Below are 26,330 nucleotides of genomic sequence, written 5' to 3' on the forward strand. Positions count from 1 at the left end.
CTAGTGCTAGAGAGCAGGAAGGCTAATTTCAGTACCAGAAAGAAGAGGACTGAACAGGAGATTGAGCCCTAGGTGTACACAGCAGGACTAGAGCATTTGCAATAAACATTGCTGGCAATGGAGATAATCTGAGGCTCAGGTAATCAGTAGGCGCAGTAGTAGTTTCAAAACTAAGAAAGAAAATCCTGTCACTCATACCTCAGTCTGGACCTCTCATCACTTGGCAATATATCAAATTAACCTTGTAATAGTCCAGTTATTGTTCAACACCATTATAGATTTGCTTGTTTCCTTTTCAGAAAATTTATCTCTCTGTCTTCTTATGCACATCTGTACATACTCTTAAAACACCAGCATCTTGTCTTTTAGATGAAAAAGTAATATCTACCTTGAAGCTAGGCATAATCCCAAATGTTTGCATTTTTAAATTCCTCACAACAAAATTTTCGAATTTACATTAATCATAAAAATACAAATTCCTAGCTTACTTGGGAATGTGACAATGCAGTAAGGTAGAGAAGAGTGTTCTTGGCTGCTGTTACATTGGGATATAAGATCTGCAGCGTAAGGTTTGGCATTGGAAATTGTTCACCTTTTTCAATCTATAAAAAAAAAAAGAAAAATGTTTTGATTAGTACTTTCCTTATTTTGTGGGTATTTGATTGTGAGATTTTTCCTTTCCTGTGCTTTTCTTTTCTTCTGTGTTTTCTTAGATTTCCACAGTCAGTTATGCAAAAAGTGATGTGATGAACTCTTACTTTTTCCACGAGAACAGCCTGTTGTGAATTATCAGACACATTCTTCTGTGGTCTTTGGTAATACAATGCTCTATTGAAGGAAATCAAATGAATGGGATGAAAGGGGCCATTTTGACATAAATTCCTTCTTGTTATCTTGTTTACTGCATCCTCTTATCATCTGGGACTTCTATCTAAGGTCATTTCATTTCAATTTTTAATAAAGCCCCCCAAATACTTCAACATGGGAGAGGAGCCACTGTACCATTGGTGGCTCCTGCTGGTTCCTTCTCAGGTGTGCTTTGGCAACAGCCCTCCTGCTCAGCTGCTTCTCTCCCCTGTTTTCCCTGAGAAGATCACAGGACATATCTGTAAGCTCATATCTGTAAGCTGCTGTTCCTTCTGAACAGGCCTGCTGTGGCCGAGGACGGAGAAAATGCCTAGGTGAAATTGCTGGCAGTGGAATTGGTGATCCTGTCTCTGAAGTGGATGAGCGTAATAAATACTCAAGAACCTGTTTAACTTTTTTCTTCTGACTGCTCTTTTGTGATAAGCTGCTTGCAGAGACAAGTTTCGCTTACAAGATCGTAAATGGTAAGCTCTGCAGTTCACCGGCTTTTACATCCAGAAAGCAAAGGTTCTGAAGTGAGATGAATAATGTCTTAAACATCCACACAAGCTTCGAGATTACTGGATTTGAACTTTTAGACTAAAAATAGTAGCTGAGTAAAGCACCGTAGGTGGGCTAAAAAATAGAAAAAAAAACCCTTCTTGGAGCATGGCATTTGCCTTTTTCAAAGCTGATGGGATTTTGGAAATATCTCTTCCACACTTCAATGAACGTAGGTCAAGTTCTCATTCACCAGGGCATGCTCTCTCTTTCCCCTGCTGAGGGCAGAAGATCTAAACACCACCAGAACTACTCCGCAGGGATGGACCACTCAGAACCTCTGACTCACCTTATTCCAAAGCAAGCAGGAAAAAAAAAGGTGTTAAACACCAACCACAAAATACCCATGTAGAAGGTTTAGCATAGCTGTTATTTAAGGAATAGGCTATCACATTAAGTGATTCAAACCAAATGGAAAAAAAAAAAAAAAAAAAGGATGAAGCCAGGACGTGTATCATAGTTTTAATTGTTTCTTACCCTATAATGTAGAGTAACTTCATCCCCAATCTGTTCTGTTGTGTTAATAGCAGTAGGGACGGTATCATTTGCTGCAATTATAACATGGTGCTCTTTGAAAACACTGTGGGTTAAGAAAAAAACACAAAAACCCCAATAAGCACACAAACTTCATAAAAACTCTAGCAGTTAATAACATAGGTCTTTTCATTATTTCATGAATCCTCCAGGACTAGTCTTGCAATTGAATGCACTGCTACTTCCACTGAAGTTCAACTCATCCATTTTATGAGTAGTACTGACTTTTTATTATGTACATTTTAAATGTTTTGTTCAGATAAAACTACAAAAAGAGCAAATATTGTTCCCAAAAATAATATATCAGGGCCTGATTTTGCTGTTCTTATTCTAGCTGTGAAGTCCCTTATCCTGAGTATTGCCATGTAAAACAGGCAGGGTCCTATAAAAGACAGAACCAGGTAAAAGGAGAACAAAACCAGCATGTTCTAAATTCAACCTTATTCCCTAAGAGACAAACAAAGGCTGGATTTGAACCATGAAAAGCATCCAAAATGAATTTGACTTAATTATTTACACCTGCACACCATGCAATGTAGTCTACTAATAATATTTATAATGTTTTTCAGGGATGGAATTTAATTGAATTCTAGCTATTTCTGAAAATAGAATGTACCACAAGACCTGCATTAAAGTTTACGTCCAAACTGAAAAAAACAAATCCTTGAGAATCTAAAATTAAGGCTAATTTTTGTAGCTGGAAATTAAACAGCACGCCATGCAATAACACAGTAATATAAACTCATGGCCATCAGGAAGCTGGAAGTACTTGCTTTTTTATGTACCTGAAACGCCTTTGAATGAATAGAGCAAAGTACAAGAATCAACAAAAGCTGCTGTTGTACTTGCAAACTGCAGATCAAACTTAAATACGTAAAAAGGAGCTACATCAAGATAGGGACAGTAACTGCCCCATTATTTCATGTAACTGCTCTTTTCAATGAAGCCTGTGTTTCCTGTTCATGAGCTTAGAAGCTGTCATCTGTAGGTGCTGAGCACAGCTCAACAACAAAACGATACTATATTCTCTTTGAACATCTCCTATTTACTGTGCTAGCAAATAAAGTACAGAGAAGCATCAATACCTTACAAATATTAATCCTACTTCATATTTTACTGGAATTGTAATGTGTCCTCTGTTGTCACTCAGGGTCTCAGGTGGTTCTTCACTGTCACTAAGATAAAACAACATATGCCACTCAGATCAGACTGTGCAGATGCAACATGACTACTAGGTGAGAAGGGATCTTAAGAAACTTAAATACCTACAGATCTGAATATAAAAACACACGACTCATTTCCAGTTAATTACTGTCTTCTAAAAATAAATTCAAAATACTATTTCGAGTAACTAAAAAGTTAAGTCAGAAATCCATCTTTGTTAAAATTACAGACTGCAGTTGACTGAATAACAATGGTCCAAGGAAGGGCCACTACTGTCACACCATCTCTGGATTTTGCAGGGACAGCAAACACTGAGGGCAAGTGCATCCCTTTATCACAGACAACTTCTCCAATGTTCTTGCTCTTTGAAGGCCTGACCTTTTTGTTTAGCATAAACTGTGATTCATGCTAAAGTATGCAGTAATTTTGTAAAAGAATAAACCTTTTCTGAACGTAAAACTAGTGGAAATTATGCCTCATTTGTGACTCTCAGGCTCTAGAGGCAAACAGCTATTTATTTAGTCCACTCAGTCCACTGCTGAACCCAATACATCTGTAAGGCTGCCAGCTCTACAGATTGTTTAACTACTGCTGAGTTCAGAAAAGTCATCCTTGTTTTACTATGAAACACAAAGCTGTAGAGCTTTCTAAAAAGAAAAAAAAAATCAGAAGGTAAACAAGTAATGATTGCAACTAACCTTGTTGCATATACATGAACAGTAGCATTTTCCAGGAGATATGATGCATTGAATTGGAATGATATTTTGAAGGAAATCTGTTTAGAGAAATACGTTACATATTTTAAAAGAAAAAAAAAAAGAAATAAAAGCACAGTAATACGGTTAGATCTGGTGAAAAATGTGCAAATTTTTGCTATGTTTATCTATGGAATACATATTCACATTTTAACACTTTTCTGTGAATGAATCCACTTTTTTGAATTTGTCCCAACCAAGAAGGAAGTCTAATAGTTATCACTTATTAAACAGAAGCCTCAAACTTTCAGAACTGAGAAACCTCAGTAAAACTTATTATATTGTATATTAGAAATACATAGCTAAATAATTCTTAATAGAAGCCAGCTGAACTTGCAAGCAATTTATCAAAACCTTTTTTTTTTTTCTCTAATGAGCTAGAAACAAAGCTTCAAAGCCTGGCAATTACAATGGAGATGAGCTGTCTATAGAGGGCAGCTGGAACCTCACTTAATATGTAGTAAAACACCTAGAATACCAAATAGAAGTGTTTACATTGTAAATAAATGACTACTAGGTCTCACAAAAATTCCCTACTCATTGTGACTAGGACAAATTATCACAATTTGGTACCACATGGAATTTGGGAAGACTGTCCCAAACATGCCACTCTTCATATCCTAACACTTAAGGGTAATTTTATATGAAGCGAAGGTTTCACTCTTTGTTACTGTACAGGATTTTTCAGCTCAGACTTTTATTTTTCCTTTAATGTGTACAAATCTTTACTACAAAGTGACCCAGAGAAAGTTGTTTTAGATATTTCTTCACATTTAAAAAAAAAAGAGCCAGGAAGGGGCTTTAAAAAGGGATGTATTAGGGATGCTTATCAGTGAATCAGAGATTAATTGATTTCTGAATGCAAAGGAGACTATGAAATTTCTAAATTTAGGGATTATAGCTAAAGACAAACTAACAACAAAAGCGTGAAAGGAAAAGGTTAAAAATCCAGTGAAGCTGGGAATGGAGCATTGTGGGCACTAGCAATGGGTAGTATGCTTATTTGGCTGCAAGAAAGTAACAGCTGACTTAATTCCTACAAGTCCAAGACACAAGCTGGAATGTGTATGTGGAAGGCAATGTAAGAGGACATCTCTCCTGATCCTCCCTCTGTTACGCATCTGCAACACAGACCTGATATGACAGAGGAACAGAGAAGAAACTGCCAGGAAAGACAGTTGGTCTTATTTGCATGCAATTTGCTATTTCCCAATTCAGTATCAGAACTATTTAAGTGAGGCTTAGATGCATACTTTCAAAGGCTTAGTTCAGCTAAATCTCCCTCGCTATTCCAGCAGGAGCTACAGACTTATCACTGGAGCTGTTCAAGTGGAGCTCGATTTTAAGAGGGCTGCTTGCTGGAAAGGCCGCTCACTCCTGACAGAGCAGAGGTGAAGTCTTCATGTCCAGCTTTGGCAGATCCAGGTTAGCATTTCCACATACCAACTTACTCTCTTTTCAACCAACTGACTAAATTTTTTGTACAAAATAACTACAGTCATAGGCTCCAACCTCTGGAAAGCCACAGTATTTATTGTCTTATCAGTATATCCTAACCAATATCCTATACACCTGGAGACAGACCCTTCTGGCCAGGTGTGCCACTTGCCTTCTGACAGCATCAAGGATGGCAATATGCACCTACTACCTCCTCACATATCACAGCTGGCTGAAGATCTGATGTTTTCCTATCTGGCTCAGTGCAGTTCATGTCAAGGATAGCTTGGGAAACATGCATGGACAGGTTTTGGGGTGAGCACAAGAGAAAATGAATTCAGAGGTGATAGGGACTGCCCTGGCCTTAGAACAACATGGAGCAAGGAGAACTTGCATGCAAGGGGACTTTTTACCTCTTCTGCAGGTTTTAGAAATGGATATCCCACTTTACAGGTGATGTTGTGATTAGTTTCACAGCTATCTTTCTGTATACCCTAAAGGAAAAAGAAAGTGAAATCATGACCTTGTGCAAACTCTTTTTAAATTTTGACTAAGCAGCAAGGGCCTGTTGAACATATATACCATTGCTGCTTTTCATCGTCAAAACATCGTAAGAGTCAAAGCCTTAACTGAAGTGGAACAAAAATAGGAAGCCACAACTTCTGCAAAACAATTTCCACCTATGGATATCTACATCAATTAGTAGTCATTATTCCCTTCCAGTGAAAGTGTTTGGAACATCAGGAATTATAGATGAACTGGACATCATGCAAATTAGTTGTGGGGTCTAGCAGATCAACATATGTATAAGTACACAGTTTTTACATGTAATTTTGAAAATGTGTTCCTAACTTGGCAATAAATGTGACATTCATACTCCACAAATTACTGCCACAGGGTCAGCAACAGTGCTATGGGTCCCTGACTTCTCCTAATGAGCACCATCAGGACTGTTGATAGAAAACAAACTTCTCCTAATGTTTCCCACCTGAACTGAGGTGAATTTGTAGCACATCTGCCGAGGCAGGCAGAAAAACAGCTACTTTAGAAATGCTATCTGAGGTAGGGATGAGGCAGGCACCCATCTATGCTGCCCTACCAAGACAGTGCTTTTTCTATACACATGCAAAGGGAGAATTCTACAGGCTCAGGAGCTGTACTGACGAGTAATGAGGCATTTCTGGATCTACAGATGTACAGATGATTCATGGTGCTGACGTTCACCTAAGATGCAGGCACTTACTGTCTAAGTGTCACTGTGAAACTTGCGTCTGTAGTTAATGGAGGCTAGGCAAGAGTCCACTCAGGTCAAAATAAATACAGTCTTTTAGTGGGAAAAGTGAGGATAGCACTCCCAGGGAATCTGTTCCAATCAAATGAGATGATGCCAGAGCAGTGAAATTCAGGCTTAATAAAAAGGCTTCCTCAGACCTCTCTAGCAATGTAGGTTATGATAAATGGGATAATGTGAAAAATTCCTACCTCAATGCCAGCAAAAATAATATTTGGAGAATATTGAACCAAAACCCTGGTATTATAGGCACTGTCTTTTTTGTTCTTCACAGAGAGCTGGATGGTGAACTTATCATTGCGTGACTTTACAAGGAATGGAGAAGATCTGTAAAATAAAGTAAAAATGTTGGACACCTTAACTTTTGAATCTGTTTTTAACATAAAGAGGAACTTCTTTCAGTGTCCAGACTATATTGTTTCTGATTTGGAAATTATGCCACAGCATTATCTTATTAGATTACAGAATTTATAATTTACATAGAAATTTTGTATAGATATCAAGTGATACAATAAACCCAGTGTAGTTACCTGTCTCCAGCTATGCTTGCTTTTACATTCAGAACAAGATCTGAAATGCATTTATTTTTGGCTCCACAATCTTTTGTGAAAGGAATCTGCAACAATAGTATTTTTATTCTCAATTTTATTACATTTATTATTAAAATTAAATACTTGCATTTTAATTCATTATCTAATTTTATATAAGGTCTTCTCTTTGACAATCAAAGAAGTCTTCCCTAATATTAATCAGTTAAACATGCCAATATCCTGTAAAATGCACAGAGGAAACATAAGCTTTCTACTCATTCCCTCCTGAGTGATTCATCTAGACTAGAAAAAGAGGCAATAGGAGAAGTATGAATGATGCCAAGCACCATCAGACTAAATGACTAACATCCCCCTGCTCTATCTGTGTAAAAAACGACAATAAAATTGCTTGTACTCTCTTCTATCTTCAGTTAACTCTGGAAAGCTTTAAAACCCCAGACTGGTATCCAAGCATATTGGATCAACCTTTTCACTCCTGAAGACTCATTTAGAGGAAACATCATCTCAACACACTCAACAACCCTCCCTCTTTAGCCAATTTGTGGACAATATTTTCAGCTCTCGTGTGGGCTATGAATTTTACCTTAAATACTTTGGTTATTAATACAGAATCTTGCTGACTTACATATTCAGATACTGAATTTGGCAGGTTGCTATCAAGAACAGGTCCACTCTCTGGATCAGAAAAATTGAACTCCAGCAAAACCTTTACAGAGTCCTGAAAGTCAGGCTTATCCTAGAACATAAAGAAAAAATTGCTGTTAGGGACATTCACTTTAATATCTAAGGAGGTTAGAAAAACCCAAACAATGCTGAGGTAAAATATTTTTCAGTCACTCTGTCACCATCCTTGCTAGAGAAGCATTTGAATGCTTGCAATTGATGATAAAGCATTTAATGTGCAAGCCAATCCTTATAAATAGCTACTAATGTTTTTGTGTATCTCATCATAAAAACATCACATAGCCTGAGCATATCCAACACAGTTTCATTTAAGAATGTCTCAGAACAGTCCATTCATAGACTTTCCTCTATTAGTTGTGCTTAAAGGATCAGTAAGATGAACAACAGCAGTATCACCTTGTATGAGGTCAAACTGAGGCCTGCTGTTAGGAGATGTATTGTAAATTTAAGCAAATTCAGGGCATCATTTATCATTAGTTTTGAATTATGATACAACTGTGAAGTTACTAAACATCTTAAATGTGGGTGGCTTATAATACGCATCTTCAGTCACTCTGCACATAAGTTACAATCTGGGCAACTTAATGCTCACAGTTGCTAGTTAGATTTCTGTTTTGCAGTGAGTAAGTATTCTCTATACCTAAACCTAATCTTAAGGTTTTTTACTACATTATAGCAGGAGGAATGGCACCAATATGCAAACTACACTTCTAGCTCACATGCTCCTGCTGAGTTTTGAATGCACCTAAACTACTAACCATGATAGCTGGTTGGTTCCACTAAGTGTTTTATGCTCTTTCTTAAGACAGACACAAAGCAACAAAGGTAAATAGACTGTACATATAAGTAAATAGCTTGTATCTGTATACATATAAAAATACATAAATCCTAAATAGTAAACAATTTTTAGGTACACTTCTTAAGATTAATTCTGGATACAGATTTTGTTGCCCAATTTACAATTAATGGAATACATCTGGGTTATTATAATGTCAGCATGAGAAAAACACTTTAAATGATTTACTTGCCAACATGTAGAAGTTATGTTTAATACATTCTGACCCTTTGATAGTTATATTTTTTTGCATCTTCCTCTCCTGGCTTTCTGTGAACAAACTTCGAGATATTTGTCTTTGTGAGTCGAGAGTAATCCAATACTGCAGACCTGCAAAGGAAGTTGAGATCAATATTATCAACCAAATTGCCTCTACACATTCTGTTTTTCCCAAAGTATCTTAAATGCACTTTGAATAGTGAATTTAGAAGAATTGAGTTCCATTTTTTGAGAAATAAACAAATGCGAGCATAGCAGTTTTAGTGCGTAAAGATTCCATAGCTTAGTGCTTATCTACTTACTGGATTCAAATATATCTTCCTTCGACTTTAGTCTGGTCTTAAAACAAACTGTGGCATTTATGCATATTGTTTTTCTTTTATTTATCTGACAATTTTGTTGTTGGATATTGATGCTTTTGGGTGTAAATTGCATGGAAACATTTACTTCAGCCACATCACGAGACCTTAACAAAAACACAAGGAGAGAAAGTGCCCTGAAAATAATAGCAGCAACTTTTTTTAACTTAAGAATGAACCTACAAATAGTGCAACATTCAATATTAAAATACTCATATGTAATGATCTAGACAAGTAATTAACTATACACTCTCTATATAGTACCAGTAAACAACAAATTACAGAGAAAATGGCCACAGGGTTTCTCCACAGTACTGTACTTGTTTCAGAACAGATATCAGATGAAAGGAAATATTCTCAAAAGCATTTAAGCAACTCTATAGAGCCAGTTCAATTTTAAAAGAGACTGAAGGCCCAGACCCATCCTCAAGGGTATCCACAGATGAACATATTACTATACATAAGCTGGAGGGTACTGTGCCATCTCTTAGGCTGTGGGTAGATAAACAGGCTGAGATTCACTACCAATTTGCTTCACTTTAATTCCCCTTTGCCCCTGTCCCTGCAATGCATTCCTGCCTCTGCCTTTACACTGGCTCAGCTCCCTTTTGGCCTCGAGACAGAGTATGCCAGCATACTAAACCAGCAGAAAATTCAGCTGGCAAAATACCTTTCTTCACATTTGTGATCTAAACAATGCAGTGAAGGGGCATCTCACTGCATTCACATGTGGAACTTTTAGAAAGACAAACTACCAGATGAAGGTGAGGAGAAGCTGGCAGCTTGAGGATAGTAGCAAGACCTGACAAACTTGATCACCTAGCAGGTGAGTTAGGTGGAACAGCAGGGCAGGGAAAGCAAGGAGCTGGCTTAGCAATTGCCTTGCCAGAGAGAAATAGTTTGTGTGCTTTGGAAATGAGGGATTACATGTTACCTTGTTTATTTCTCTTACTGGTATTTTTCTCTTCTCCCTTAAAAAGTATATTGTTCATTATGTCATCTGAATCATGCTCTTTTGTAAAGAAAATGAATTCACTGTTAATCAGAAAGTTTAGTTAAATTTTTCCAATATTTTCTGCAGGGAGTCAAACTAGACATTTCTTATTAGGAAGTCAGATGAGTTTTCTTAGTGACCTCTTTATATTTGAACCTGTCCTTGATATTGCTAATAAGATAATACGTAATATAGTGTGAAAAAGAGAACACTTAAGGGTTTTTTCTATTTTACCCACTACCACAAGTGGAATCAGTTTCTATTTTGAATATGGTCTAGAAGGACAAGGTCTTCATACTAGGCTAAAAAGGTTTGTAAAACATTCCTATATTTATTACTCTTATCCATTAAGTCTTATATTCGTTCCTACAGAAAGACATGAAAATGTGAAGATTCACAGCCAGTCTCAAAGCTTGAGATGAAAACAGTATCCTCACAACCGTCGAAACAGTAGTACATGCAAGTTACACCGGTAACCCGAGACAAATGGTTATTTTTGGCCAGACAGCTGCTGTGAGTATCCGTACCAGAAGAGGGCAGCCCCACCAAGGCCTCCAATGGTGACGTCGATCAGCCCGTCATCGTTTAAATCCATTTCTCCATGCACAGACTGGCCAAAAAATTTCACTTTTTCCCCATCTCCACCTGATGCAATACGCTGTGAAAAGCATTAAGAGGTTTATGCAGTGCATATTGAAAGATAACAACATTCAAGATGTATTTGTTGGCAGTTAGATGGCTTTTAAGACTCTTTAAATATATTAAATTTTCATTACAATATTCCTAAAATGATTACCATGGTGATGAACACACTACAAATTTTCAGAATTGCAAAATATCTACTTTTCTGACTGTACAGAACATGTCAGAAGGTTTCTAATAAAAAGATGCAAATAGATTTTCTAACAATATTAGAGTCAAATTTGGTTAAATCAGTATGAGTTTAAAAGTAAGAGCATTTTAAAAAAGAAGCTGTCATGACAGGTCAAGTCACAGTCTGATACTATGTTGGGAAGACATGGGAAAACAGGATTTGTACTACATACACTTACAGCAGCTGCCAATCTGTAAAGTTTTACTTCATACCTGTGAATATTTTTTACTGATTGTGTTGCCACGGCCATGATAAATATAAACAGCTCCCCGATGATCATCCTCTAGGGGAGAACCTATTACAATGTCATTATATCCATCAAGGTTGAGATCCCTCACTGCAGCAATCGCAGTCCCAAAGCGTGCACCGCAAGGCTCATTCTTAAGAACTTTGCAGGTGTCCTGTTTTAACGGTGAACAGCATGTTTGCTTTGAAGGTTCGAGACTCATCTGATATTCAAACTTCGTCTGTGAAAGAACAGATTTATAGTTTGTGGATTTCCATCATCATTTTAGCAATGCAGGCTTTTAAGAGCTCCTGTCCAGAAGACAAACCAATGAATTAATTAAACAATTACGTCCTATTCCTAGACATTGACTGCACTGTAGAAACTGTGATTCTGTAACTATAATAAATGTTCTTTCTGAACAGTGGGTGGGAAAGACATTCTTGCTCCTTCTCTTTCTACATCTAGATGCTTCTGCATATTTCTTGAAGTTAGAGGTTCACACGAAAGTACAGTATCATAACAATATTTGGATGTTTAAAAGCTGTTGGATGTATGGGGTTTAACTCTAAGTTGGTAAGCAAGTCACAAGGATACTGGAGCACACACTTTTAGGAGGGATGAGCCCTACTGTTCCCTAATCCATGAAAGCAAAAAGGAGATGTGACAGAAAATTAATCCTATAAATTTGCATCTATGCCATATTGTAGCCGACAGGATATAGTGCTTATCTATATAATATACTCCTGTATTGTGCTTGTGTGGCAAGGTTTTGTTAGCAGGGGGGCGCTACAGAGGCGGCTTCTGTGAGAAGCTGCTAGAAGCTTCCCCGATGTCCGACAGAGCCAATGCCAGCTGGCTCCAAGATGGACCTGCGGCTGGCCAAGGCTGAGCCCATCAGCGATAGTGGTTGTGCCTCTGGGAGAACAGATTTAAGAAGGTAAAAATGTTGCTGCGGAACAGAAACTGCAGCTGGAGAGAGGAGTGAGAACATGTAAAAGAAATGACCCTGCAGACCCTCAGGTCAGTGAAGAAGGAGGGGGAGGAGGTGCTCCAGACGCCGAAGCAGAGATTCCCCTGCAGCCCATGGGGAAGACCATGGTGAGGCAGGCTGTCCCCCTGCAGCCCATGGAAGTCCCTGGTGGAGCAGATATCCACCTGCAGCCCGTGGGGGACCCCATGCCAGAGCAGGTGGATGCCCAAAGGAGGCTGTGACCCCATGGGAAGCCTGCGCTGGAGCAGGGTCCTGGCAGGACCTGTGGACCCGTGGAAAGAGGAGCCCACGCTGGAGCAGGTTTGCAGGCAGGACTTGTGACCCCACGGGGGACCCATGCTGGAGCAGTCTGTGCCTGAAGGACTGCAGCCTGTGGAAGGGACCCACGCTGGAGCAGTTTGTGAAGAACTGTCTCCCGTGGGAGGGACCCCATGCTGGAGCATGGGAAGAGTGTGAGGAGTCCTCCCCCTGAGGATGAAGGATCGGCAGAGACAACGTGTGACGAACTGACCCCAGCCCCCATTCCGCGTCCCCCTGTACCGCTGGGGGGAGGAGGTAGAGAATTCAGGAGTGAAACTGAGCCTGGGAAGAAGGGAGGGGTGGAGGGAAGGTGCTTTAAGATTTGGTTTTATTTCTCATTATCCTACTCTGATTGGATTGGTAAAAAATTAAATTACTTTTCTGTAAGTCAAGCCTCTTTTGCCTGCGATGGTAACTGATGAGTGATCTCTCCCTGTCCTTATCTCGACCCATGAGCCTTTTGTTGTATTTTCTCTTCCCTGTCCAGCTGAGGGAAGGAGCGAAAAAGCGGCTTTGCTGGGCACCTGGTGTCCAGCCAGGGTCAACACACCATAACTCCGTTAGAAAAAAATCTGAGAAAACAAGAGTTTGAGAAGAAAGTTTTCAAAAATAATCTGTATTATACTCTCAGTTGTCAAAATCATGTTTCTCTGTTTTCAACAGGCTATCTTCCCCCCACTCAAATTATCATATTTCTTTAAAGTCAGGATATGAATACAGTAAGGAGCATGTTCTGTTCCTGGTCAATAAGCATCATCCTTACCTTGTTCAGACCATAAACATATACTTTCCCTTGCTCCTCTTTTTCAGTTCCCATATACATAGGAGCTCCAACAAGGAGGAGGTCTGTAAATGAGTCCCTATTGATGTCAATTGTGGTAATAACACCCCCAAAGTATGACCCAATCTGCAGGAAAACATAAGGTATAAATCAGAGACAGAGTCAGCAACATCATGGAACATTTCCTATGCAGAGACCTGTTTCACGGCTGCTTACAACAATGCCAAATGTTAACCATTAGGCAGAAATTTTCTTTGGTACCTAGAAGATCTTTTTGGTCTGTTTGCCTTTGAAGCTTGCTGTTTTAGGGTTTGTTGTCAGATTTTTTTATTTAAGAATGGTCCATTCAACTTTCAGCTCTCCTGAGTTTGAAAGGTACAAACGGTGCCTTCTACCTGCTAAGGGGAGTAGGACCTCTTAAGAGAGCATTTGAACAGAAGTGTCTTGGGGAAGCTAGTTTTTTCTTCAGTCCCAACAATAATACATAGAAGGAGCAAAATAAATGGTTTTAGGCTTGCCAGGGGAAAAAGGTAGGATGGTGGACAAAAGCTCCGAGACAACACAGTGCAGGCAGTCTCCAAAATTCCCAAGTTGCTGCTAAATGCAGAGGAACAAGATCTACACAAAGAACTAGATACATTCATGGCCTGGGTACAAGGCGTTGGATTTATCTGATTACATTTGCTTCACAGCTAAGGTAGGCACCCTGCATTTCCTTTACACTCAACATGAGAAGCAGTCTCTTCTAGTGCAAGATGCACCTCATCTCCCAGAAAATGCTTCAAGTAGACCAGATCCCTCAAACCTTAAAAATGCCTACTTTCCTTCATTGACTCTAAAGGATTGATTGATTAGCTGAGTTGCAGACATCAGCTATAAGTGAAAAATTAGGTAACCTGAATTTTCCTGAAAGAAGCTTGTACTGCAGCCTGGGGAGACCCAAGTAGGCAGGTCTTTCAACCCTCATGTCCATAATATTACACTACTATCTTTAATTATGTGATTACATGTTGGGTTTTTCCTGCAGGAACAGCTCTCAATGAGCTGCTCCTCCATATAACAAGCAGCTCTTCAATATTCCATGCTGTCCTAGCTGATGCTCGTGCACAGAACCCTCCTTGTCGCACCTGTTTCCTGTCAGTGACATACCGCTTCCACTCGGCAGACAGTGAAAATTTCAAGTACAGAGATGGCTACAACCACTTTGACACTGGTGAAGGTTAACCCTTAAAGAGAAAATTTCCAAGGGTCTCTGACTACTGTAGAGTCCACTTTCCATTACTTACTATACCAGAGCATCTACCTAACCTTTCCTTCTGATCTTGCTTACAACTCCCGGCTGCATTTGCTCTTCTGATGCAGAGTTCTCATTTGAAATCATTATTTCTATTTCTCATGCCATATTCCTCTCATATGTTAATCATGAATGCATACTTACTTGTTCTCCATTTAACCTCTGAAGTACTTGTACCTCTTTTCCTTCCATTTTATAAATGATAACTTGGCCAGTGTGATTGTATCGTGGCTGTCCTGCTATGTACAGTACACCTCCAGGTGTCAATGCTGAATTCACAGTGTATCCTAGGAAGCAGAAAAGAAGTCAAGATGCAGTACACAATGCATCAAAAATAGTTGCTGCAATTCAGAGCCTTTTTAAGGCTTATTCTACAACTAGAAGTTTAGCCCTACTTATGCTAGAGAATAATAGCAGAGTTAGTTAAAAGGGCTGGATGTGTATTTGCCTACTGCCTCAGAGCCATGAACACCACTGTGTTAAATCTGTTCACAGGCTGGTGAGTCATGTTCACTGTGCCATTCTCACATGGTGTAAGAATATGATGGTATTGATGAAATAACTCGTGAATAGTTGGTTGAAAAGCTACTTTCAAAGAACAGTTGTTACCGGTTCACTGTCAAACTGATAGAGTCTTCCAAATGTGATTCTGGGAGCATTTTGAACATAGCTCTGTTTAATATTAACAACAATTTAACAACTTGGGTGAAGGAAGACTTAAAAAATTTGCAGATGAATCAGAGCTGTGGCAGGGTTGCAAGTATTATGGAGGATAGAATCCAAATTTAAAATGACTTTACTAAATTTGAGATATATAAAAAATAGATAATGGAATTATGCAAAGAAGACAGTGTATTTAGGGTAAAAAAAAGAAATTATTCTAGTGTTGACTCTTCATCAGTGAAAATATGGCTTAAATGAGATAACAGAGCAAACTGAACTGTGAGGTGTAGAAAGCAAGACCCAGAGGAGAGAGCAAGGCCACTGATGCTTTTTGGTAGTAAAGGCTGAGAGAAAACAATAGCCTGTCAATATGCAAAACATTATTATAAAAAAGATAGTGAAAAACTGTTGTTCTTGTCCATTGAGTGACAGAAATCAGCTTAATTTTAAGCAAAGATTTAGGCTGAATATTGGATAAAACTTTTTAACTATCAAGGCATAGAAAAAACTTGTTAAAAATACTAGAGGAATCTGTGAAATGTTCTCTGAACAGATTAGACATGTCTATTGGGGAAAGTCTAGATATACTTAGCTCTGTAAGTGTTTGGACTAGTTTTTTGATTGTAGAAGTGGTAACTGGTTTTTTTTTTAAAAAACAAGAAAATCATACAGAAGACATGTCCATACATTATAAATTTTCCCAGGCTCCTAGAACATAAGATAATATTCTGTAATATACTCTTTGTGAATGAGATTTGAGAGAGGTCTTGTAGCATTTGTCAAAAAGTGTTATAAGATAGGCTACTTCTCTTACCTAGATAGGCTGCCAGGGGTTCATTTTTTTCTGAAAGCCTGTCACGAAAAGTGTCATTAGTTGGCATTGAAAAACCACTGTCCTTCACCATGAGCACTGTGCCATTCCAGTCAAATGCTCCAACTGCTCCAAGCATGATCCAATCCTTATGCAGAGAAAAACAAAAAGCCTGTTTTCTATGTGAATCATCTTTAGATGTTCATTGATCATGATACATTTGGGTAATGCTTTCTGTATACTTAGTATTCAGCCCTGATTTTCCTATTATAGTGTGGCCCCTATAATCATATTATGTCTGCCACTTTTTGTTAAAAATGCACCCGACTTAAAAAAAAAGGGGGGGGGGGGGCATTAAAAAAAAAAGAGGAAAAGCAGCAGAGTAAAACACAGCTCCTACAACTTCAGCCCACCATTCCAGGCCAAATAGAAAGACAAAAGGGATTTCACAAAGCCAATCAGAAAATACAACACTTAAATGCATTTCCCAGACAAAGTTTCAGAAACTTGAACCTTTCTCTGTTGAATGTGAGTCTTGTATATTGTGCAAGAACCTTTTGTCAATGAGAAATGGTTTGCTAACCTTTCTTGCCTAAAGGCATGAATGCAGCCTTCTAGATAAGACAGACACCACAGACCCTGAGTCTGTCAATGCACCAAGACCCACTTCTGAAATGAGATTCTGATAATAGCAGGTCAGTTGTTTGTGAACTTCAAGAATATGCTCTACCAAATAGGTAATCTTATAAATAATCATCATGCTCCCTAGCAGGATAATACTTGTTTCAAAGGTATGACACAGCATCTGAAGCATCACGTGTAATGTAGTGCACAGAGTGAAAAAGAACAGAGAGTACTTCTGCAATAAAGTATTTATGTTAAATCATACTGAAGGTCTTTTATTCTCTTTTTCACTAGTGATGTACTGAGCTGTATACAAAGCCATGTTGAAGGTATTCCTATGTATATCAGTTCTTCTTGGATTGCTTGGTGTTTGTTCAGTTACTCTCCTATTGTGCTTGTTTCCACTGTCACTACTTTTTTGTATCTTTAAAGCTTAACTCTTCCCAGTTCTTTTGATCTCATGTTAAATTTTAATTTCATTTGTGTACACTGAGCAGATCATCACAATGGATACATTTTGATTTTTCAAGAATAGATACAATACTCAGGGAGTGATTTTCTGCTAATACAAATACGCAGGGATCCCAATTTAATATAAATTTACCCCCTGAGAACTGAGGTATTCACTGTGTTAACAGAACTAAGAATATGTTGTGCTACTAACAATGCAAATCATATCCATGACAAAAATATCCTTTTTATATATATTCTGTCTCAATTTCACCAATACAGCACAGTATCAGTTTATACATTAATATTTAGAGACAACAGTTTTATAGTTCATAGAATCATGGAATGGTTCGGGTTAGAAAAGACCTTTAAAGATCATCTAGTCCAATGCCCCTGCCATGAGCAGGGACACCTTCCACTAGACCAGGTTGCTCAAAGTCCTGTCCAACCTGACTTCAAACACTTCCAGGGATGGGGCATCCACAACCTCTCTGGGCAACCTCTTCCAGTGTCTCACCACTCTCATCATAAAAAATTCCTTCCTTATATCCAATCTAAACCTACCCTTTTCAGTTTAAAACCATTGTCCCTTGTCCTGTCACTATAGACCCTGGTAAAAAGTCTTTCTCTTTCTTAATGTGTTATAGACTATTCTCCTGATAAAAAGTGCTATGGGAGCATTAAATTTAGAGTTCATGTGAAGAAGGTACTTACAATCTTAAGCTTTCATTGTTTATAATCATTCTTTACATCCATTTTACAAAAATATAACTGAATTACAGGGAACTCCAAAACTTTCAACAGCAAACAGGACCATACAAAGAATTCTGAAACACTCACTCCAAATTCATGCCATCAACAACAAAAATCTACTTTGAAAAAGAACTTCTATTTTCAAACATTTTGTTTACCTGAGAATAATGAGCACTGAAACCAGCTTGAGACATTTCCATTTCAAATGAGGCGGCCTGCTGGTCTGTTGTTGCTATTAAACAGAAAAAATTAAGTTCCAAAAATAAATTCGTTTCAAACTGAAAAAGTATCTAAATAGTGTAATGAAAATGCTCATATGATAGTAAAGGATAGCATAATTAACTAGAATATTCAGTGAATATAGTTTGCCATAGATTTTTGTAATAAACACAGAAATTACGATCTGTGTTAAATGCTACCATTAAGTACAAGAGTTTCCATTTTAGGATCATGTCTCAGAACTTGTCCAACAAATATTTCTGGGCTAAAGCTGACCAGATTTGACCTCAGGCTGATGGTAAATATGTTTGGAATGTTTGATTAATATGGTTAAGCCATTTTCCACTTGAGCTAAGTGAACAATAAAACACCAGCCATGTAACCCCGGCCTTGTATTCAAGCAACTAAAAATTCGTAGAAGCTGGAGGAACTTTACATGAAAAACACTTGATGTTTGTATGAACCTTTGTGAAAAACAACATAGGAAAATCTCAGCTGTCAAAGATTCATAAGCCTCAGGGAAGGGCTTGGGAACTATAATCTGCCCAGAAAGTTACATGAAAATCTTCCTGATTCTCGTAAGTGAATTTGAAAAAAAAAAGGTTCAGGTGATTTAGTACTAGTTTCCGTATCTTGTCAGGTAGTCATACGCTAGTTACTAAACTCTGATGGACTGCTTTGCTCCCAGGTACCCTTGAAATATCAGAAAAGAGAAAGGCCTGTCTCTTCCTCTACTTAAAAGCAATACTCAAGGACTATTTGCCACCTTAAGTGGCCAAGTAAGGTAACTATATTCTACATATTGATTCCTCCTTGAGAGAGAGATAAGGTAGCGGGCAGCAGAGGGGAACTATGAAATCTGCTCTGATGCTTCTCCAGGAAGAGTTCATGATTTGCTACCAGCTGAGTGCTGAGGTGAACCTCCAACTGTGTGAATGAAACCGAGGCATACCAAGCCATGGCTGCATGAATTTCAGGCAGCTGGACTATTAAATAATACTGAACTTCTGATGCTCAGCAGCTAAACCACAGAGGTTGCTCCCTGGGACATGAAGTCTTTGCTAATTTGGGGGATTTATAGCCAGTCATAAGAAGGAGACATGATCTGAAACACAAAAAGTTTGGCACACACCATATTTCACAAGATGTAGCTGCTTTGCTAAGTCTGAAAAAGTCTTTTTTAAGCATAAAACTCTTAAGTTGCACATTTGCTGATAAACAATATTTTCATGCAGTAAAGGATGTTCTTTAATGAGCTGAGAAAGACAGGACTTTCACAGTCTGAGGCAGAGGACAATGCCAGTACTATTGGTGTGTGCAGCTCTGAGTGCTGCTTAGATAACAGCCCTCAGTCTAACTTTCCATTGAGTTTCAAGCTGCCAGGCATCCTACAAAGGATATTTTGTGAAAAAACATTTGTGCCTGCCTACGGGTTGGATAAAACATAAAATTGCTGTTAAAACCAGAAGTCCATGCCCTGAGACACAGAAGAATATGAAAAAGATTATGTGTAAAAATCCACTGGCTGTCAAGTATGGGTTTTTGTTGGATTTGATTTTTCAACTCTCTCTCAATTTTCCTTTGCATTTTCAAAGGCCAAAACCAAAAAGAAAACAACAAATCCAAGGAAAAAGATCAAATGTACTACTATACTAGCAAGAGGCTATTTAGATGAGAATTTAAACAGATTCAGATACAGAATTCCAAGAATCGATGTTCCTGTGACCTCCATGTTATGCACAGAAGTTAATTCAGCTACAATGTATGGAGTGAATCCACATTGCACATATCCAATAAGCTGGACTGTCACCAGAAAGCTGGGTGGGACAGAATTAATCCATTCTTCGGCACCACCACAAAAAGGCATCCATGGACACAGTTGCAAATCTAGAATAACTTCTGAAATGCTTTGGGAGGGGACAGGAAACCATCCCTGAAGAGTCAAGAGAAACTGATTTAGTCAGCATCTTCTAGCTCGACCCATTGGAGCAACCCAACTTTGCTATGTTTTGACAAAAAGCTAAGATTCCATTTTAATTTTCTATGCTGATTCCCTTGCAGCCAGATTATGTGATTTCTGGGACTTTCACAGGTGGAGGAGGTGACATTTCATGTCTCATATCACAGGTGTCTTACATAGAAATCTTAGCACATCTCTGACTTCCTACTGGAAATCAAGAAGCCTTCTGAGTGTGATGAAATTATCTAGCTCGTCTCTTACGCTGTGGATGAAAAGAATTTTCCACATTTTTCATTTAAAAAATATATTTTTTGTAATACAGCCAAGTCTATATAAAATAAAAATTTAAAATAAGGCAAATATATCAAGTCACAAATATCCTAACAGGTTATAATTGGTTTATGTTAAATAAAATGTAATAATGTCCAAGAAGTACATATTTGTTACTGCGCCTTTTGCAGAAAATTAAATCTGAATTCAATGAGTACTGCACAACTTGTTGATACTTAGAGGTACAATATGCTTAAAGTACCAAAATACTGAAGGACATGATGCGGAGGATTAGTCATCTCAAGAGCTGACTACCATATAAACAGATAACATTTATACAATTTAATATTTGGAGGCTGGGGTTTCATGTGACAGACAGGCACTACCTAATGGCTACTCATTGCTAAAAGGGACAAGGTGGAGGGTGACAAAATGAGACTGTCTCTTCCAGTGGCATCTGGTTGTTCAAAGGGTTGAGCTATGACATGAAACCTTGAATTTGAGTACACAGATGTCCAGAAACTCAGTCATGTTAGGTCTTATATCCTTCTATCCTAGTCTGTTGTCATGACTAGCAATTGATTAACATTTTATTCTATATCCATTATATTTAATAGGTGTAACTAACATTTTATTCTATTAATGAAAGACAATTTTCCTCACTTTTCTAGAAGTACAAAGCACAAATTGAAGACTAAGTTTTCAATTTTTGTTTGAACAACTATTTTTCCAGTAAAAGTGTATTCTTCGTAGTAAACAGGGACTTAACAAAAGAGCCCCCTATTCAATGAACTTTGAAGTACTAAGTGAGTTTAAGTAGGCTAAACTTTGGGCTTTAGAGAGATTAAATTCTCCTCAAACTAATCTGTCTCAAAAGTGAGGAAACAAAATCTTCCAGAAAGTAAAAAGATGAGAACATATAAACTGGAAAAAAATATTTAGTAATAATCTGCTGAAAATAGTAATATTTGATCAAGGTAAATGATACACTAAAAAAAAATACCTAAATATTTCTGAGAAAAATAGCTCCAATTTAAAAAACTTTAAAATACTTTCTCATATTTGTACTATTTCTTGACATTCAAGTCAACATTGTCTTTTGTTTCAGCTGTAGACTACACTATTCCAGCTATTTGGTAAGTTGAGATGTCGAAAAAAATAGATGGATGTTTTCTTTGTATGACACAAATCCCTTCAGAGTTGGCCAGTATAATTTATAACTAATAAACTGAGTCTTCTGTTACCAGTAGTGTGCTTGAAGCAGAGATTTGGACAGCATTGCCTAATTTGGATGGGGAATGTAAGCAGACATTATGAGAGAATGACTTTTCTGTGCTAAAATCTGAGTATCGTGAATATTTCCAAAGGAAAAATGTATCTTGTCAACGCTATACACCAAGTCGATGTTAACTTGCATAGCAAAGTAATATGCTGTAACTAATAATGAACCCAAAAGAGAACCTAAAGGTATATAGGCAGACAAATATATTATCATGGGGTAATCAGGATATTTTTACCTAAGGGAAGGCAACTTCATGTTTACCCCAGCTAAAACCGTAATGGTTATTTACCCTTTTAGGCTATTGTCTCCATAGGCTCTAACCCACCTGAATACATTTCACATTATTATCTATGTTTTTGATGTCTATTGTAAAATATTTTTATTATCAGCATGAAAAAAATACCTGCATAATATGTTTTATGCAGCACAATACATTGCAAAGGAAGATAAAAGCAGGTAGTCTTCTATTTGCTTCAGTTGTACTGCGGGCATGAAGTAAACTTTAAATGTCATACCTTCCAGGGCAAATATTCTCTCTCCAAGTGCTTCAACAATAGTTACAAGAGCTAATTCATCTGAGACATTGAAGAAATGCTTTTCAGTAGGCTTACTGGCAATTGATTTTATTTCCTCTACAAATTTCTCAGTACTTAAATTTCCTCTGCTGTAGCTGCCAAGAATCTAAAGAGAATTAATGAAAAAGAAGTCAAGGATACATTTTATAACCTGTTTTAAAAGATACCATTGAGGCAGGTTGTCAGAGAATATTGGGAAATCATATCTAACCTTAATTTGTTCTGTTTAAACCTCCCTCAAATTGATTTGAAACCATTCTTTTCCAATGAGAGCAGACCTATATGAGGGCTCAGTTGTTTTTCTGAACATATCAACAAAAGCAAAGAAAGCAACTGCGTGGGGTAATGTCTGCTATCCTCATGTGTCCTTTTTTTCCCTTCTTCACAAAACTCTAATGATCTATCTATGATTCTACGATTTGTTAAAGTAGGCCTTAATTTAGGAAAAAAACAACACAACAGCCCCCAAACCAGAATACACAATTGCACTGGCTTCTGCATAAATACCACCAGTTCTCCTCATAACATGGCATATAAGCAATTAATGATAAGTTGATTAGGCATAAAAGAATTCTTTTTTTGTGTGCAGATTTGCCCTATAAATACATATAATAATAATATTTGCATTAGGTGTTAACAACTCCATCACAGTAGACGACTTTAGATTTGGTTTGCAGTTTTAACACCACTGCTGTAAAAACTCAGCATGTCTCAGAACAAAATGACTCACTTCTCCAATTTGCAGACTGACAAGTATTTTTCACAGAAAAAAAAGCACTCTATACACATAACTTGCTTTGAGATGGAAATGAAAAACAAACTCCCATGTTACAGCATTCCTGGACACTGGTGCAATTCAATTTTGGTTCTAGACAGGGATTTTATTGCTAAAAAATATTGCAGCTTCAAGGACAAATTTTTCTTTAATAATCTCTAGCTTTATGAGGGAAACCACTGAAAATTTGTGTGCTGCTGGATTCAACTTCTGTTTTATGTATTTCTTTAAATTAAAGCTAACATCTTTCTTGAAGTATGGTTCCATAGCACCTCATTGTACCAAAACAAAGAAAGATAGGAACAGAGAAGCAACAATCCAAGGTACCTTCATAATTAATGATAGAAAACAGATGATTTGAGTATAGAATACACAAATACAGTGGAGAGTTCACACTAAATCTACCATTAATGTTTCCATATTTCTCAATATGGGTTAACCTCCATCATGTTCATGCTCTCATTCAGCTACAAAGTTTGCTTAGCGTGAAAATGACTTTAGAATGCCAGCACACAGAACAGCCATAATAAACCTGCTTTTTGTTGATGGTTTACATTTGCCTTTTTTTTTTTTAAAGTAGGTAATGTGTCTCTCAAAATTGCTCAGAAGATTTGAACTAATCCACTCTGTTCAATATTGCCCTTAACAAAAAGCATTTGATTTTATACTGCCCCTCAGACTATTTCTCCTTTTTCTTCACACGCACACACACCTCTCATCACTAGGAAGACAGATAGATTGCTTTTTCTTATGTGCTATAAAATCAGAAAGCAAATTTTTAATGTTTTTTTTCAGCTTCTTTCTTTTTTTCCTCTCTGAAATGATTATATTTCCATAAAGTTTCTGTGACATGAACTTTTTAAACAGAAATTACATTTGGAAGATGAAACATGCTTTTAAGATTCTGAATTTTCCCATTAAATTTCACTTACAGCAATGGCAAATCTCTGAATGTTTTCATCTTCACAATTATCAATCACTTCTTTTAATCTGTAGTTGTCATGTGATTCCCCATCAGTCACAATAACCATTACTTTCTGTACTCCTCTTCGCGCACCATGAGCCTCAGTAAAAGCCTCTTTCCTAAAGGGAGCATAAAATGTTTGGAGAAAGGCAATGTCAGCATTTAGCACATGCATCATATTTGCATAGTCAAGCATAAACTCAAAGACTTTATATTAACTAAGAAGCAGGAAAAGGAGATTAATATTAACCATGAGCAAATACAAATAACAACAATTGGCATGTTCACATGTCAGTTCACAGCCAAAGAGTTTAACAAGCATTCATTCATTATTCACTCATTTGAGAGCAACAGCAGAAAATACAATGCTGGATAGTGAAAAATTCCTACCCTCTCCAAATAAACTTCTGGCACATTAAAACAGCTTTTGGCACCTTAAAAAAGACCCAGGTAACAACCCTCCATCATGAAACCCATGTATAAAAACCCCACATATTTCCACCCCACTGCAGCACTTCAAGTGGTCAAAGTATTTACTCAGCAACCAGCACACCTCTGCACATCTACAGTAAGACTTGGTGTTGGGGATGTGGCAGAACTAGGTTGCAGGTGACTGGAGGCAGGTGGGGGTGACCAGTTGAATTCTACAGACGCAGACGGGCAAACGGACACTGAGGTTTTGGGCAGCTGCTCACCCAGACTCTGGAGGGGACCAGAAAGGGGGAGGCTTGATCAGGGCTCTGGAGAAGGAACGAAGCAGGGATTCCTCTTCTTAGAAAAATACAACAGAACTCTAAGACTGGCCACACAAGTGAAAGCTCTACCGCTGATCATGGCCAAAAGTGGGCGGATAGGAAGATTGCAAGAACAGAGGAAGCTTTTGCTGATAGTTTCTCTATATACAAGCCTGCAGCAGTTTGTGGTGCACAGGGACTTTCTGAACCACATGTGGATTTTAAGTATTTGGCAATTTTCAGCTGGCCCTGCTTTCATGAACTTGTTCAGACTCCCTCAAGCTTCTATTTGTATCTAAGGAAAACACTACCGGTCAATATGTAAGAATGTCATTGGATTTAAGACATCATATCAACAAAACTTTGGTCAGATAATCAAACAGTTAATCAGAAAGATGCTGCATATTTCACAAAATGGTTGTTTGGAAAGGGAAAATGCAATCTTCTATGGAATAAAATCATGCTGTTATGCTAGAAAAAAAAGTAGAAAAGAAAAAAGATACCAGGACAACATTGTACGATTTGAAAGTGTCTGAGAGAGTCTGTTCTACGAAAGGCAGATTTTATTTTTCTCATAAAGGAAGCATTTCTAAATAATGCTATTGTTACAACAGATCTTTAACTCCCAATGATCCAGAAGCTTCAAAGTCTTTGGATATAAAATTTCTAGGCTTTCTGACAACTGTGGGCTCAAAACCCATAATAATACTAACTTCAGAATGAGACAATTTAACATTAAAAAGTTCTATTTTTTCCTGTTTCTTCTGAAAACCCTAATTTCCTTCATCCCTCTACATGCACAGTTCCTACCTGCTCTGTGTGGACATCAAAGATTGTCATCTCTTTGTTTAGGACTACAACCTTGCTCCATGTCTCTTCTCTTTCCCTATTTCCTCCATTCAAGAGACAGCTGCCTCTCCAGGGTGCTATACACAACTGGTCTAGATGGTGGACAGAGTCTGTTTATCCACTGTCCTCCTAAATTTTGTTTGTTTAGCTAAAATGAAGTCAGATGTCAGCCACATCATATTTTTAACTTATAAAATCAGAATCGTCACCATATCTGTTTATGTTTGTTTCTACCACATGCAGGACAATATTTTGTGAGCTTACCTTGCCGTATCTATTCCCAGGGCCGTCATAGTTTGTGTGCCACCCCGCTGGCGTATTCTTGTGGCTGCAGCCATCACATCTTCTGTTGTCGAGTATGTGTTCAGGAAAAATTCATGGACTACAGTCTGTCCATACTGAACAATTCCAACCTGAAACACACAGTTCATGTTAAAAATCAACTACCCTTAAAGAAAACATCTGTGTCTCCTGCAGTGGGGTAAATGCCCATCTGTACCTACAGCCAGGAAAACAACTGAACTTTGTGTGTTTCCCTCAGTATGAAACACCTATGAGCATTTGAGCAAGACTGGCTAGAAGACACTCAATCTCATGAAACATTTTGAAGTTCCTAAATTGTTTTTATTAAAAATAGGAACAAAGCCAAATGCAAGCTCAACTCCTTGCTCTTCCTGACTTGTGGTAATCTGTGCCGCAGCT

General features: G+C 37.8%; 1 protein-coding gene across 1 annotated transcript in view; it reads right to left on the bottom strand.

Annotated features, from left to right (window-relative positions):
* The window catches only part of ITGA1 (integrin subunit alpha 1), a 77,503-nt gene that overhangs the window by 9,760 nt on the left and 41,413 nt on the right, over nucleotides 1-26,330 (bottom strand). Inside the window, exons 7-25 of the mRNA XM_030004010.2 lie at nucleotides 25,893-26,041; nucleotides 24,014-24,164; nucleotides 22,247-22,412; nucleotides 18,159-18,232; nucleotides 16,177-16,321; nucleotides 14,844-14,986; nucleotides 13,388-13,531; nucleotides 11,317-11,571; nucleotides 10,758-10,888; nucleotides 9,180-9,343; nucleotides 8,852-8,988; nucleotides 7,765-7,875; nucleotides 7,119-7,204; nucleotides 6,780-6,915; nucleotides 5,711-5,791; nucleotides 3,804-3,880; nucleotides 3,027-3,116; nucleotides 1,885-1,987; nucleotides 489-602 (exon numbers count right to left, since the gene is read on the bottom strand). Coding sequence (XP_029859870.1) covers nucleotides 489-602; nucleotides 1,885-1,987; nucleotides 3,027-3,116; nucleotides 3,804-3,880; nucleotides 5,711-5,791; nucleotides 6,780-6,915; nucleotides 7,119-7,204; nucleotides 7,765-7,875; nucleotides 8,852-8,988; nucleotides 9,180-9,343; nucleotides 10,758-10,888; nucleotides 11,317-11,571; nucleotides 13,388-13,531; nucleotides 14,844-14,986; nucleotides 16,177-16,321; nucleotides 18,159-18,232; nucleotides 22,247-22,412; nucleotides 24,014-24,164; nucleotides 25,893-26,041 — 2,457 coding nt within the window. The remainder of the gene's footprint in view (nucleotides 1-488; nucleotides 603-1,884; nucleotides 1,988-3,026; nucleotides 3,117-3,803; nucleotides 3,881-5,710; nucleotides 5,792-6,779; nucleotides 6,916-7,118; nucleotides 7,205-7,764; nucleotides 7,876-8,851; nucleotides 8,989-9,179; nucleotides 9,344-10,757; nucleotides 10,889-11,316; nucleotides 11,572-13,387; nucleotides 13,532-14,843; nucleotides 14,987-16,176; nucleotides 16,322-18,158; nucleotides 18,233-22,246; nucleotides 22,413-24,013; nucleotides 24,165-25,892; nucleotides 26,042-26,330) is intronic.

Source organism: Aquila chrysaetos, chromosome Z (genome assembly GCF_900496995.4).
Source record: "Aquila chrysaetos chrysaetos chromosome Z, bAquChr1.4, whole genome shotgun sequence".
In the NCBI taxonomy this organism is placed as follows: domain Eukaryota; kingdom Metazoa; phylum Chordata; class Aves; order Accipitriformes; family Accipitridae; genus Aquila; species Aquila chrysaetos.